The 16,116-nt window shown below is 38.3% G+C and overlaps 1 protein-coding gene and 1 long non-coding RNA gene across 2 annotated transcripts in view; both read left to right on the forward strand.

The window, feature by feature from the left end:
- The first annotated feature begins 770 nt into the window (after positions 1–770).
- On the forward strand, positions 771–8,131 carry LOC147514714 (DExH-box ATP-dependent RNA helicase DExH9-like). The gene is given in 14 exon segments (XM_086584883.1): positions 771–1,012; positions 1,121–1,400; positions 1,402–1,499; positions 1,502–1,893; positions 2,369–2,479; positions 3,183–3,433; positions 4,061–4,184; positions 4,288–4,567; positions 4,696–4,760; positions 4,762–4,848; positions 5,469–5,618; positions 5,726–5,958; positions 6,781–7,045; positions 7,678–8,131. Coding segments are annotated over 14 exon segments (2,640 nt in total). The 5' UTR covers positions 771–978; the 3' UTR covers positions 7,948–8,131.
- A 1,172-nt stretch (positions 8,132–9,303) lies between these two features.
- The window catches only part of LOC147514715 (uncharacterized), a 68,481-nt gene continuing 61,668 nt past the window's right edge, over positions 9,304–16,116 (forward strand). The window contains exons 1-4 of the long non-coding RNA XR_015209508.1: positions 9,304–9,424; positions 9,512–9,598; positions 14,425–15,381; positions 16,035–16,097. This is a non-coding gene — a long non-coding RNA (uncharacterized LOC147514715). The remainder of the gene's footprint in view (positions 9,425–9,511; positions 9,599–14,424; positions 15,382–16,034; positions 16,098–16,116) is intronic.

Genomic DNA, 16,116 nt, shown 5'->3' on the forward strand with positions numbered 1-16,116 from the left:
TGTTTCATTATTTATATCATATTTTTTTAGTAATTAGTAATAGAGTTTAGAAAAAACTGGCGTCTCTGTGAGTGCTCAAATTGTTTGATTTTTCCATATTAGTCTCATACTTTTTCGTAATTTGTCAAAATTTTTTACAAATATTGGAGACTCGGTGAATGCTCAAAAAATAGAGCCAAGAGGGTATAGCTATAATCCGTGAGTGTGAGCAAACTCTTGAGGTCACCATTCAACACTCTCACAAAAAACCACTTCATACGTGTCACTCTCCCATGTGTCTGTCCGTACCCCTAAATAACTCTTACTTTGTGTCTGACCGTACCCCCCCTCTTCTCTTATTTTTTTGTATTCTCCTCCAACCTCTCCCAATCTCTCCTCCAAACTATTCTCACAATCTAAGAGTGATTTACACAGCCTCAATCTCCCTCCTTCACTCTTCCTCTTCCTCTCTCTCTCCCTCATTTCTAAACCAAACCCAACTCTCTCTCTCCCCACCACAAACTCATCTCTCCCTCTCTCTTCTCCACCTCCGCTCACGCCCCCACTGCCTTGCAGTTATCTAGTATATATCTAAGGATTACTTAGGTCTAGGCGAGTCGGTTGGGCACCGCCTAGCGCTTAGAGACCGTGTAAGGGGAGGTCGCCTAGACCGATTTTTAGAACAGTCATGAGACAACGTGAGGCCCAAAAGTAAACAAATAAAGCCCAATGGGCCAAAATATTGTTGGGTAGGTTTCTGTCCCATTATCTCCGCACTCCCTTAAAATTTCTCTCTCGCTCATCTGTGCAGCTCTCTCTCTGCTCAAACCCATTCTTATCTCTCACTCGCCGTTCTACTCAATTTAATATTTTTCTGATTTTCATATACCATTCAAAAAACCCATTTTCAAAACACATTTGATTGATTTTCATTATGGGATTTCAGAATATGCTAATTGTTTTTATGGAACCACCAACTTAAGAAGTTGGAAGTTGAGAATGTCAGAATTTTTGTTAATGAAGTTGGAACCAGGTATTGTTTGTTTTCCTCCTCGAATACCTTGCTGCCAAGGTATCTCCTCTCTTTTCTGGCCAAGTGTTAATTTTGTCGAATAACCACTCACTCCCCACTGCTATGCAGTTATTCTAGTCAGGCGTGACGTGGGGCGCTTTCACAGTAACTTGATAGGGTTAAGTAGCATCACTTGCTCGTCGTCCTTGACACCCCTACTACTCCTTCACCGGGGCTCATTTTCCAACAACAAGAAGAAAATTGCAATGTCCCTTGGAGACAGGCAGCGTGTTATTTACACTTGTCCAATTAAAGCACTTAGTAATCACAAGTACAGAGAGTTCAAAGAGGAGTTCTCTGATGTCGGTTTGATGACTGGAGATGTTACTATTGAGCCCAATGCTTCTTGTGATTTGGACAGGTATGCAGTACAAAGGTTCTGAGATTTTGAGGGAGGTGGCTTGGGTTATTTTCTACGAGGCTCATTACATGCGGGATAGGGAAAGAGGTGTATGGCTCCCAAAAACTCCCATTTCGTCTTTCTCTCTGCCACCGTGCCCAATGCCAAGGAGTTTGCTGACTGGGTTGCAAAGGCTCACCGACAGCCATGCCATATTGTATACATGGATTATCGGCCAACACCTCTTCAGCATTATGTCTTTCCTTCTGGAGGTAAGGGCTTGTACTTGGTGGTGGATGAAAAGGGCAAATTTCGTGAGGACAGCTTTCAGAAATCTATAAATGCACTTGTTCCTGCTAGCGAAAGTGAGAAGAAGAGGGAGAATGGAAAGTGGCAAAAGGGTATAGTTGCAGGTAGACCTGGTGAAGAAAGTGATATCTTTAAGTTGCTCAAAATGATAATTCAGCGCCAGTACGATCCAGTAATATTGACCTCATCTCATGTAAGGTCAATATTACAAGCTCTATCCAGACATGGGATAACCTGTATATTTAATGGATGTTATTCTTGAAAGAACTATCTAGTTTATGAAAAAAGGAGGGTTGGATCTGTTTCCTTCTGGTGGAGATGGTTGAGCATCCAGTCGAGTTTAGTTTGATAAAACACTAGTCATTTTTAATTGAGGGTTTAAGAGCCTTACTTTCTAGTTAATTGTTGAGTCTAGGGCTCTAGGTTATCTTCATTTTCTTGTTAAGAAATTTCTCATTTGATCTCTTCCCAAGTTGGGTAAAGATAGCATTTCTTTTATGACCGAATTACGTGTCATTAAATGGTATATAAGAAACCTTTGATCTTTAAATTCTACACTATCAACTAATAAATGCTCTCTCATGTGTTCAGACTATGTGCGTAGCGTTCCTTTGCACTTGGTCCCTGGGTTTAGAGCTCTGTAACTTACTACTTTTGATTATAAACAGGTTTCAAATATGTTACCTCTTTTGAAGCGTGGAATAGGTGTGCATCATTCTGGCTTGCTTCCCATTTTGAAGGAAGTAATAGAGATACTATTTCAAGAAGGTCTAATCAAGGTGAGGAATAAAACTGTAGAAACCATTACATGTACACAATGCTATACTATCACTAATTTTTTTTGAAAGTAGGATTAGTTTATTTTCTTTTGTTTATATGTAGGCAGACTGGCAGAATGTTCGAAGGATTCTATTGCACCTCAGTTCCTATGATTGCATGGATGAGTAGAATATTAGTTTATCACCCATTATAGCATAATTCACTACACTTTTTTGCACCTCATTCCACTGCATCAAAACCGAACACGAGAGTTGCTATAGGTAGAAAATCCCAATTCCTTTCTTTCTCAGACAATGGATTCTCAGTGAGCCTTTAGTCATTGAAGAAAAGGCTGTTATAGTTCTTGCACAATAGGGTCACAACTCACTAGTAAATAAACGAAGACTTATGATTAATAAGTGGATCCAGTCTTTTTTGCTTATGTTTGAGATAAATGATGTCGTAGTCCCAAGTTCCTAATAGTTTGTAGTATGAGCCTAGACGAGCCTTTGTTTCTCTCAGGGGAACTTACTCTGCAGCTAAGATTAAATTTGAACATATGAACTACTCTCACACTTGACCAATTTTGTTTCCTTCTGATAGGATAATAATATGGAAAATCTGACTTGACCGTGAGAAAAATGCTCTAACTCGTTTGTACTTTTACATATTTTGATTAAATTTTTTTTGCATGTAACTGAAGCTTTCCATTCTCTTGTTTAGTGTTTGTTTGCCACAGAGACTTTTAGCATAGGTTTAAACATGCCTGCCAGAACAGTGGTCTTTACAAATGTCCGCAAGTTTGATGGGGATAAGTTCAGATGGATTTCAAGTGGAGAGTATATACAGATGAGTGGCCGTGCTGGCCGTCGAGGTATTGATCAACGTGGGATATGCATTCTCATGGTGGATGAGAAGCTGGAGCCATCAACAGCTAAGATGATGCTTAAAGGAAGTGCTGATTGTTTGAACAGGTAGGAATTTCTGTCACCACGTGAAATCATTTTGCTTCCTTGACTCTCTGAGCTGTTCTTTTTCCTGGATTGAGATCTTGAACAGTTATGGCATTCTTATTCTCATTATGGAATATTAAGTGATGAAACACTTGATTATAGAAGTTTTGCAAGTAAGTCATTAGTCAGGAAGACCTCTTGAAAAACACATATGGTCTCATATATGGATGTTGGAATACTGATGATTTTCGAGATGCAATACAATGAGGTGGAAATACATAGCAGATCTCGAGATACAATACCTTATTTTTTCCTTTTATTGACATGCACAACTTCAAACACAGTGAATCTGCTGTGTGAAGAATACTGTGAGACTAAGCTGAGCAATGATGGAAATAACAACTGTTGACTGTACTGAATGGGTAGATTGGGCCAAGAGTAAGTATCTTTTGGCTTAATCAAATTTAGATAGGTTGTATGTCAAAGAATGACGAGACCATGATATGGCTTGAGATATATATTTTTCGGAAACTATCGACAAGTTTAACTTGAATAGAAAATGAGAAGAGAAATCAAGTCTGCATTGTTCTTTATTTTTCCTCTCTTTCTTTTTGAGTTTTGTGCTAATGCAACTTCCAATATCACTAGTGCTTTCCATCTGAGCTACAATATGCTGTTGAATCAAATGCGTTGTGAAGATGGTAATCCTGAGAATCTGCTCCGGAATTCATTCTACCAGTTCCAATCTGATCGTGCCATTCCTGATCTTGAGGTTAGTTGACATGGGCCATAGTTTGTTAAGAAGCAATTGGTGGAAAGATCAAATGTTTTTGCTGATTTGTATATATATATATTTTTTTGTTAATAATTTGTAGAAACAAGTGAAAGCCCTGGAAGAGGAGAGAGATTCAATTGTCATTGAAGAAGAAGAGAGCTTGAATGATTACTACCACCTATTAAGGGAGTATCACAAATTGAAGAAGAAAATTCGTGATATTTCTTTCTCCCCAAGGTACTGTTTGCCTTTTCTGCAGCCTGCCTGGCTTGTTTGTATCCAGTGCACAAGGACTGATGACACTCCAGCTTTTTCTACTGAAGACGAAGTTACATGTGGTGTGATAATCAATTTTGAAAGGTTGAAAGGACTTTCTGAAGGTGAGCAAAGTTCTTTATTTGTACTCTTTCTTTTGTGATGATAGTGGAGTGTATCTTCTGCCCCCACCCTTTTAAAAGCTAATGCTAATATGTATCTCTCTGTTTCATGTATTTCTGCTCAAATTCAGATGACACAAGTAAGAAACCCGAGGATTCAAATTATGTGGTGGATGTTCTTATAAGATGTGTAGTGAGAGGATGCTACTGGCAAAAAATCCATTAAGATAATTCGACTACAAGAAGCTGGGGAGCCTGCTGTTGTCTCTATGCCAGTCACTCAGGCAATGCACCTGAACCTAGATATAGTTAATATTTCTGTTTAATAAAGGACAAATATTTTGACTTACTCCTTACTTTGGATTTATCTTCAAAGTAGAAGAAAGAAGAACATAAAAGACGAGAAAGTATTGTTGCTATCTGAGGGGGCCTTTGGGCCTTTTTTTTTTTTTTTCAAGGGGGAACAAAAAGTAGGTTGCGGTAACCTATTGTCACATTTGTCCACAACAAAGTGTCCTATGGCCTATTGGTCAAGCTTTGGGAGGTTGAGTACAAGGTCTTGGGATCAAATCCCACCTTCTACAGGAAAGGAGAATAATTCTGTATAGAAGAGCCATCAGAGTCCCAGCCTTGCAAAAATAGGCCATCTGGGGCATATGTAGGCCTGTTATGTCCATCTCAGCCAAAGAAGCTTGTCGAAATATAAGAGTAGAGCTCAGCTCGACCCTCTCAGAATTGGCTTTATATTGCTTATCGCTATTTCAAACTCTGTGTACTCATATATTTCACCAACTGTTGAAATTTACGTTTCTTGTATTTGTTTTGACTGAATTATGCTGTAGCACTTCTGGCTTGTGTATCCTTTCTTCTTTTAATCTATTGCTATCTGTTTTCTTTTGAACAGATTGCTAGTCTTAGCAGTGTCCGCATTATAATACCAAAGGATCTTTTACCATTTGAAGCTCGAGAAAATACATTGAAGAAAGTTTCAGAAGTTCTTTCTAGATATTCCAAAGAAGGAATTCCTCTCCTGGATCCTGAAGATGACTTGAAAGTATGATTATGTTTATCGTGTTTTTGGTTGATGAGTTTTGGTGAAGTTTCTGTCAGCATCTAGGTTTTCTTCATTTACGACCATTTCAATTTCTTGTATGAATATAGGTTCAAAACAATGATTACAAAAAGAAAGCTCGTCGGGTAGAGGCTTTAGAGGGCCTATTTGACAAGCATGAAATAGCAAACTCTCCACTTATTGAACAAAAGCTTAAAGTGCTACACATGAAAAAAGAATTAAAATTGAAGTTTAAGGCGATTAGGGAAACAATGCGTACATCTACAGTGTTGGCATTTAAAGATGAGCTTAAAGCCCGAAAACGGGTTCTTCGGAGGCTTGGGTAATAATGCTCTCTTCTTTCTTTCTTTCTTTCTATCCGATTGTTTGTGGTTTCTTTTATTTGTTTGTTTGTTGTTATTACTATCCTCTTCTTCTGCACAACAAAAAGGTCTTAAGTTGGTCGATTATGATGTAGAACATAGGGTCTATGGTTATGGTTTAATTGGTTTTTAGTAAATTTGAATTTACTAAAAACAAGTAAATACCATTTTTAATATTTAAGCATGATTTAGAAATGTCTAGAAGTCTAGTTTATGAGTTCTAGTAGTCTTAGATGTTACTAATATGATATAGATAGGTTAGGACTTAGGAAAGTGTTTTTAGATGTTTTAGAAGGTTTCGAAGATGATTTGAAGGAGTTCTCTATTTAAAGAGCTTCTAGGACGAAAATTGTGATCATTTCTCCATTATCATCAATTAAATTTGCTCTCAAATTATCATCTCAATGTTCTTATTGAACTTCTCATATTGCTTTCTCTACGTCAGATAGTCTATAGAAACTTTGAGTGGATGTCTGAACCCTGAACCTGTTTGTTAGATGACTAGACGAGGCTGTCTGTATTTGGTAGCTTAATAGCATCTGTGGCATTGCTTGTCATGTTATGTGTCCCTTGTATATCTTATCTTTCTTCTTACCATTGTTTTTCACAAGTGAAATGAGAAAACTGAAGCTCCTATACAATCTTTATGTTGTCCTCTTTGATGCAGAGCTTATATGTTTTTTAATTATTTGCATTGGTCAAGAAAGAATTACCTGTAAAGCATACCATTATATGATACATTATTACTATGTTAAATATGTTGCTGATGATATCAATTGCAGATATGTAACAAGTGAAGATGTTGTAAAACTCAAAGGGAAGGTTGCTTGTGAAATCAGCAGTGCTGATGAGTTAACTCTGATGGAGCTTATGCTTAATGGAGTGTTAAAGGACGAAAATGTGGAAGAAATGGTGTCTCTCCTCTCGTGTTTTGTGTGGCAGGAGAAGCTTCAAGATGCGCAGAAATCCAGGGATGAACTTGATTTGCTTTTTACTCAACTACAGGAGACAGCAAGGAGGGTTGCAGAAGTTCAACTCAAGAGCAATGTAATCACCAAAGAACCTTTTACTTGGTTTTTTTTGCGTTAGGTTTATATGATTTTGTAGCTATTTTTTGTTGTTGGAAATTTGTCATCATTGACCTGTACTTATCACGTGACACACTCCTCCTGTGATTGTTGATCAGGGTTGGCTATCCCTCCTCTGAGATCTAGGTTATAGTTAACTCTATTGGGTTAATTATAGCCCTCCCGTCGTTAGCCCACATTTCACATATAGAAAGTGGGGAAATGGAAGGAAAAGACAAGGAAACACTAGCTAGGCGATCTGAGTAAAGGTATATTAAGTAGATTCTGTCAAGTTAGGGTTAACAAGTATTACCCCCCTCCCCCCAACTAGAGCCAATTAGGATTTCGCCCAACTTGGGTTGACCGTGTATTTTTTTGTGTGTATTTGGGGGGGGGGGGGAGACCCTAATTTCCCATCTAGTGGGGGTGTCCACTAGGATCCCGTCAAGTTATTATTAACACAGGAGGTCCACTGGGATTCGTTGTAAGCATAAGTTTGGCCATTCTTGATCACTGTCTGAAAACGTTGTCTGCACTTTGTCCGTTTCTTTTTTCTCTTCCAATATATATTAACTTATGATCGACCTTTTGACTATTTGTTTCTCACTACAGGTTCCAATCGATGTTGAGAAGTTTGTAGGTTCCTTCCGACCTGATATCATGGAAGCTGTGTATGCATGGGCCAAAGGGAGCAGATTTTACGAAATAATGGAAATTACGCATGTCTTTGAGGGAAGCCTTATCAGGAGATTAGAGGAAGTTCTCCAGCAGCTTATATTGGCAGCAAAATCGATAGGAGAAAGTGAACTGGAAACAAAATTTGAAGAAGCTGTTTCCAAGATTAAGAGGGACATAGTTTTTGCAGCCTCTCTTTGCCTGTAGATTTCTTGTGGATATACTAAACTTTTGGCGAATCTTGTAACTTATAACGAGAGTAGGAAAGTGCATTGTTGAGAATTGGGATGAGGTTTTGCAATTTTTGGATTTGCTGTATCACATGGAAAATTTCATCCTGGATTGTGTAACAGTTTTGGGTATTATTATCTCATCTCATGTAATTTATTCAGTTTTGGCGATGGAATGAATAATTACGAACTTTCAATTTCGATGACCACTGAAAATGAAACTTCCATGTTCAGGGCTACAAACAAACAAACTTGTTAAACCGTAGGTTCAATTTGATAATGGAATTGTTTGTAGGGTTTCTCGTTCAGAAAGCATAATCAATGGGAAAACCAAAGACGAAGCAGACAAACTTTTGTCTCTGCTAAATGGGCTGGTTACTAGTCGTCCTTCTCTTTTTATTTGTTCAGATATCCAACTTTAAATAGGCATGCTCTTTGAAATTGTCCCGATTGAACAATCAAAAGAACCTGTAAGCTCTATATTGAATTATGAAATGCTTACAATTATGTTTGCGATAATCATCGCATTGTGAAATAATTGTCCAATTCTCAGTGATATTATGCTTAACATTGGAAGATAACCCCACAGTTTCTATACATTTTCTTCTTTCAATGTAGATCAAACTTACATTTTCTCTAATTTCGTTTTCTATCTATATAATGGCTTATACATCAAATTTACATTGACTCTACCATAGTCCATAAGCGAGATAACTTGATAACTCTGACATTCGTAAGAAACTATATATAATGTTCTCATTGCTTTAGGATATATGCATTAGCATGTAATAGAATGCCTGTTGGTCTTTTATTTCCAATTTTATATGCGTGTTACTTCCTCAGCTCGCAGGTTTCTTCTTCAAGTGTGGAAAAAAGGGATCGATGGATTCATGAAAATTTGACAGTGACTTCTGATCTGACTCAGTCTTCCAGAGGGTTGACCTTTTCAATGCCAATGGAGAATCATGGGACTGGGGCCCTGCCACTGGCAAAAGCAGAGGCACAAGTTCTCTGATACACGCTCATACATTGGATCCTCCAAATTTTGAACATCAAATTGCAGAAAAGCATGTTACGCCCAATGAAAAAGCTGTAGCATTACAAGACACTGAGCGGCGACCTAAACCACATTCCATAGGCAAGTTAGGCACTCTTGAGGAAGAAACTGAAAGTGACAGCAATAGCTCTAGCAGAAGCATGGTTAGAATTCATCCTATTAAGTGCACCCAAAGTTAAACTATTAGGTTTGGAACAAGTAATACCGTCACATCATAATCATTTTCTCTAACGTTTTATGGTGTTTAATGTGTACTGTGGTGTTTTTTTGTTCTAGGAACCTATTCCAAAAGATGTATTAAAACTTGATGGTGGTAGCTTGGAAGACAAGCCTTCAGAATTGCTGTCGTCTATTTTGATGCAGGATTATGAAGTTGTTTAGAAAGGATTTAATCATGGTATGTTCTCCTTTTATCTTTTAAATATATGCATCAGCTGTTACAGAATGCTTTCCTAGGCTAACACTACCTTTTAATTGCCCTTAGGTTCATTTGCTTCGTCTTGCTTGCTCTGCTGAAGGACCATTAGCCGATGCTTTGCCAGAAATAACATCAGAACTGTACAGCCTCGGGGTATGTATTATGTGAAGTTACAGACTTATGGTTCATGTTATGTTGCTCCTTTTCCAGCTGATATTATGCATTATGGTTCAAGTGGCTTTGATCAAAGGGGTTCTTCTTAATATAGCACACCACCCAGATTCTCTGGATTTGTTTGTATTCCATTCCAAAATAACCTAGAGAATATCTTGTAAATATCCTAGAAGATATATTGTAATATCTTGTAAATATCATTTGCTATTCTATAAAAGGGACATAGGTATCTCAAGGAGAATACCGATTCACAATATATTCTTGAGTCTTTGACATGGTATCTGAGCTCTTGTTTAAAAAAAAAAAAAAAAAAAAAAGACATTTTTTTTCTTGTTTTCGTTTTCTTAGCATTGCATGGTTTCGTTTTCTTGGCATTGTTGTTGAGCCTTTCACGACAGTCTAGGGGTTTCGTTTTCTTGGCGTTATTGTATTTTCTCGATATGTCTTGTGAGAAAAGTGATTTTATTTGCATTCGGCTCACTGGGAAGAACTATTCTGCCTGGGCCTTTCAGTTCGCGTTATTTGTAAAGGGAAAGGAGCTTCTTGGCCATCTGGATGGCACTACTGCAGCCCCTGATGCTGTGAAAGAACCGGCCAAATTCACTTATTGGGATACCAAGGATGCCAAAATTATGTCTTGGATCCTTGGATCTGTGGAACCCCAGATTCTCCTGAACCTGCAGCCCTACAAGATAGCTCATGCAATGTGGACTTACTTGAAGACCATCTACCATCAGTCTAATATTGCCCGCCGGTTTCAGCTTGAATTTGAAATGGGTAACTACTCTCAAGGTGCGTTGTCCATTGAAGAATTTTATTATGGTTTTTCCAATTTGTGGGCAGAATATTTAGATATTATTTCTGCAACTCTTCCTACTAATGGGTTGGATATTGTTCAACAAGTACATGAGGTTAGCAAAAGGGATCAGTTTCTTATGAAACTTAGGTCAAAATTTGAACTTGTGAGGTCTCAGTTAATGAACAAAGATCCCGTTCCTTCTTTGGTTGTGTGTTTGGGGATTTATTTTCGAAGAAGAACGAGACTACTCACTCGGGCCTCTATGGAACAGCAGGCTGCTGTCACTCCTCAGGTCGCCTATAGTGCTCAACATCGATCCAAGAGATGGGATCCAGCCACTACTCAATGCTTCAGCTGTAAGGATTTTGGCCACATAGCCAAAAATTGCACTAAGAAGTTTTGCAACTATTGTAAGGAGTCTGGTCACATCATCAGTGAGTGTTGGATCCGGCCACCAAGAAGGAAGGGTACTGCTTATTCTGGTTCCCCTGCTCCTATTGTTCATGCTCATGCTGCCACATCCTCACCTCTCTCTCAGGATATGTTACACCAAATTGTTTCTGCACTCTTGGCTTTAGGCTTGTCAGGTAACAAAAAATCATCCTCTCAACCTTGGTATCTCGACTCGGGGGCTTCCAATCATATGACAAATAATTCAACTTCTCTTCAGAATCTCAAATCCTATGTTGGTCCTCTTAAAATTCACACGGCAAATGGTAGCTCTCTACCTATTACTGCCGTGGGTGACATTTCTCCCATTATAAAAAATGTCTTGGTTTCTCCCCAATTATCTATGAATCTGATTTATGTTGGTCAGCTTGTTGATAATAATTGAAATGTGATTTTTTCTTCGTCTAGTTGTGTGGTGCAGGATCAAATGTCACAGAAGACAATTGTGAAGGGTCCTAAGGAGGGGCGACTGTTTCCATTGGTCATACATCCCCAATCTAGTTCTTTCATTTCTGCATGGTCTTGTTTTTGTACTAGTTCTAATTTGCGTTCTGAGGATTGGCATCGGCGCCTAGGCCATCCTAATCCTCGGGTACTTCATACATTGTTTCAATCTGGTTTTCTATACAATAAAAACTTTGTTTCCCTTGATTCGTTGTCTTTTGATTGTTCTTCTTGTAAGCTAGCTAAGAGCAAAAGTCTACCTTTTCTCAATCTGGGTTCACATGCTTCTCAGCCCTTTGATATTGTGCATAGTGATGTATGAGGAATTTCTCCTGTCATCTCTTATGCACAATACAAATATTTTGTAACCTTCATTGATGACTATAGTAGGTTTACTTGGATTTATTTTTTGCGTGCTAAAAGCGAGGTTGTCTCAATCTTTAAAATTTATCTTGCACTCATTAACAATCAATTCAATTCCTCTATCAAGAGTCTTCGATATGATTCAGGAGGCGAATATCTATCAAATGAGTTTCAACAGTTTCTTCAAGAACGAGGCATTCTTTCTCAACGATCTTGTCCAGCTACTCCATAACAAAATGGAGTGGCTGAACGTAAGAACAGACATCTTTTTGACATGGTTCGGGTTTTACTTCTAGAATCCTATGTTCCTCCTCGTTTTTGGTGTGAAACTTCATCTATTGCTGTTTATCTCATAAATAGACTGCCTACTCCTGTGCTTGATAATGTTTCACCATATTTTCGTTTATTTGGGAATCATCATTGTTATTCTAATTTGCATACATTTGGTTGTGTTTGTTTTGTTCATCTTCCCCCGCATGAAAGAACTAAGCTTTCTGCTCAATTTGTGAAATGTGCATTTCTTGGTTATAGTTCTCATCAGAAAGGTTTTTTATGTTATGATCCTGACACTCATCGTTTACGCATTTCACGACATGTTGTTTTCTTTGAAAATCAAAAGTTTTTTCTCTCTCATGCGGATCCTGCGCCTTCTATATATTCTATTCTTCCTGATTTTTCCACCCCTGCTATTCCTACAAATCGATTTCAGCCAGGTCTAGTTTATACTAGATGCTCTCGCCCCTTGGTTACTCCTTCTCTGGACCTTCCTAATTCTCCTGTGACGATTGATCCGTCACCCTCTTTGGCAGTTGTTCCTAGACGATCTACCCGAGTTTCTCATCCTCCTGATTGGTATGGTTTTTCCTCACATATTTCCATGATTGCCACTCTCTCCTCTATTTCCATTCCTAATTCTTATAAACAAGCTGTGACACATGAATGTTGGCAACAGGCCATGCAAGCTGAACTCGATGCGCTTGAGCAAAATCAAACGTGGAATGTAGTACCTTGTCCTTCCTTGGTGAATCCTATTGGTAGTACGTGGGTGTTTTCTGTTAAGCTTCACTCTGATGGTTCTTTGGAACGTTACAAAGCTCGATTAGTAGCCCTGGGCAACCGACAAGAGTATGGCATAGATTATGATGAGACATTTGCCCCTGTTGCCAAGATGACTACAGTTCGGCTTCTTCTTGCCTTGGCTACCTCACATTCTTGGCAGTTACACCAAATGGATGTTAAGAATGCTTTCTTGCATGGGGATCTTAAGGAAGAGATTTACATGAAACTTCCTTCTGATATGGCACTTCCTACCCCTAACTCCGTTTGTAAGCTGAAACGTTCTTTGTATGGTCTTAAGCAGGGCTCGGGGCATGGTTTGAAAAGTTTCGCGAAGACACTACTCGGGTTTTCATTTACCCAAAGTCAATATGATGCATCCTTATTTTTTCACAAGAGTAAAGATGGCATGGTCTTTCTATTGGTGTATGTGGATGATATTATCATCTCGGGTTTAGATGTGTCGACACTTATTACGAAGCTGCAACAACATTTACATACAGTATTTCAGATGAAAGATCTTGGGGCGCTCACTTATTTTCTTGGTTTAGAGATTCGCTCTCAACCATACGGGTTGTTTCTTAATCAACACAAATATACACAAGATCTGGTCCACCTTCCACAGCTGGAAGACACCACTTCAGTTGATACTCCTCTTGAAGTGAATGTAAAATTAAGAAAGGATGAGGGTGACCTTCTTGATGATCCTACCTTATATCGACAATTAGTAGGGAGTCTAATTTATCTCACTATTACTAGACCTGACATTTCTTATGCAGTTCATACTGTTAGTAGGTTTATGGCTTCACCCACGACATCTTCACATGGTAGCCGTTCGCCGGATTATGCGGTATCTTTTGGGGACTCCCCATCGGGATTATTTTTTCCACATGGCAAAGCACTCAATCTAGTATCATACGTTGATGCCTGACAAGGTGATGTCGATTCTCGACTATCTACAACCGGATGGTGCGTTTTTTGGTGATTCGCTTATTTGATGGAAATGTAAGAAGCAAGATTGTGTGTCAAAATCATTTCTTGAAAGTTGAATATCGTGCCATGTCGGTCCTCTGCTCATAAGTGGTCAGCCGTGGGATTCTCTCTCGAGTTAGGTTTTCCTCAAACCAACCCAACTCCCCTCCATGGCGATAATACTAGTGCTATACAGATTGCTGCAAATCTAGTGTTTCATGAGAGAACAAAACATATAGAGGTTGATTGTCATTATATCCGGGATGCCTATGAAGCAAAGGTTATTACTCTGCCTCACATTCCTACCGAACATTAGGTCGCTGATCTTTTTACTAAGGCAATGACAAGACAACGACATTAGTTCCTTGTTAGCAAATTGATGCTTGTTGACTCACCAACATCAATTTGAGGGAGGGTATCAAAGGGAGTTCTTCTTAATATAGCACACCAGCCACCATATTTCTAGATTCTCTAGATTTGTTTGTATTTCATTCCAAAATAACCTAGAGAATATTTTGTAAATATCCTAGAAGATACATTGTAATATCTTGTAAATATCATTTGCTATTCTATAAAAGGGTGATAGCTATATCAAGGAGAATACCGATTCACAATATATTCTTGAGTCTTTGACAGCTTTGCGTTGTATTCTTCTTACAATGTAGCTGACACATCTTGTAATGTAGCTGACACATCTTGTACTTACTCTGAATTGTTTCAGAAGATCTCAGAATGGACACGGGATTTGGCCACAAAACCACCATCTCTCTTCAAGCAAGCTTTCAATCATATTTTCCGGGAGCATGGGGTTGATCATTTTGCTCTCCTTTTGGTTAAAGTTCACATAAATAAAATTTGATATTGCAGTAGTGCTGCTTGTTGTCTAACTTTTGCGAGTCGCTTGCCGTTTAGTACGTTGTTTCAATTTTGGAATGGTGCATTGGTGCATCTGATTTTGGGACACAGGCCACATCCCTTCCAAGTTCTCGATATCTTAATGACTTTGAGGAGCTATGCTCACTTCCTAGTTTAAGAAGTGTCTTCCTTTTATCTGTAAAAAAATGATTTTTTTGTGAGTTTTAATTCTACTGTGTAGTCTGTAAAATGGGTTTCATTGTTTCCGCTAGCTGTATTTCTATATGAATAGCTCAACAACTTGTTTATTTGCATTACTGCATGGAAACATAAATGTCATATTAGAGCTTATGAAACCTTTGGAATTGAAATATGAACATTGTCATCGTTGCCAATTTGGTTTTAGATGGGTTATAGACTGCAACGATGGTAAATAAAGGTGTAGTTATAAAGAATTGCATGAGATAGAGTTGGGGGAGTAGGTCATCTGAATTCCAGAAATTAAAAATACAAGTAAAGGGTTTCCTTTAAGATTGAGATGATATATATATTAAGAAGAAACTTGGATTTGGGTATTGTAACATTTGTAATAGACTGATAAAGTTACTCAGTCAATAACCACTGAATCGTGTTGAGAGAAACCTTAATTTGCACTTCTATGCTCACTTTCTTCACCCACATGTAGCCTGGCTTTTGTTATTGCAGGCCATGGTGGTTTTTGTCATGTTGCTTCGTGCAAAAATAAGCTAGATGGAAGGCAATATGCTATGAAGAAGATACGCCTCAAGGACAAAAGTCTTCAGGCTAATGATAGAATATTGAGGTAATTCCACTATATTTCAAACCCTTGGCACCTACTACTCGAGCTTTTTCTCTATATCTGGTGAAAGTTAGGTTATTGTTGAGGCTATTCCTCCCCATTTCTAGGTGTGTCCCACCTATGGTTTAGATCCGGATCTTCCATCTCCACAAGTTCGACCTTTTAGAGTAATCAGCGATTTGTCGTGTTGACATTTATAGTTTCACATCAGGAGTTTCAAGCCTAGCTAATTAACATATAATTAAGTTCATAGGCAGCTCCACTAATTGCCAATTGTTGGTTTTGAGTTGGATGCTCCGGATTTAAGATGGTATCGGAGCATGCTATTTGGAACCACATGCTTTACATCACCCACTAAATATAAAGTCTTTGTGTTAGTGTCAAGTCATGCCACACTTGAGGGGGCGTGTTGAGATTTATAACTCACATCGTGAGTTTAAAGCCTAGGTAATTAATGTAACCATGGGGGTGTTCCACTCATATACAATCAGTTTTGAGTTGGATGCTTCAAATTTGAAAATTATCATCTCTTTTCTACTTATATTACTCCATAAAGTTTTTAGTGTCATATATATAGGTAGTTGTAGTTTAGAACATTTTCTCATACATTGTCAGATTGTCTTAGTTAACTTTGTTGATATGTGCTCCTTGACAAGATACTCAGGGAGGTAGCAACCCTTTCACGTTTGCAACATCAACACATTGTACGTTACTATCAGGTCAGAACTTATAGTTTCT

The sequence above is a fragment of the Coptis chinensis genome, chromosome 2 (genome assembly GCF_015680905.1).
Source record: "Coptis chinensis isolate HL-2020 chromosome 2, ASM1568090v1, whole genome shotgun sequence".
NCBI lineage: Eukaryota > Viridiplantae > Streptophyta > Magnoliopsida > Ranunculales > Ranunculaceae > Coptis > Coptis chinensis.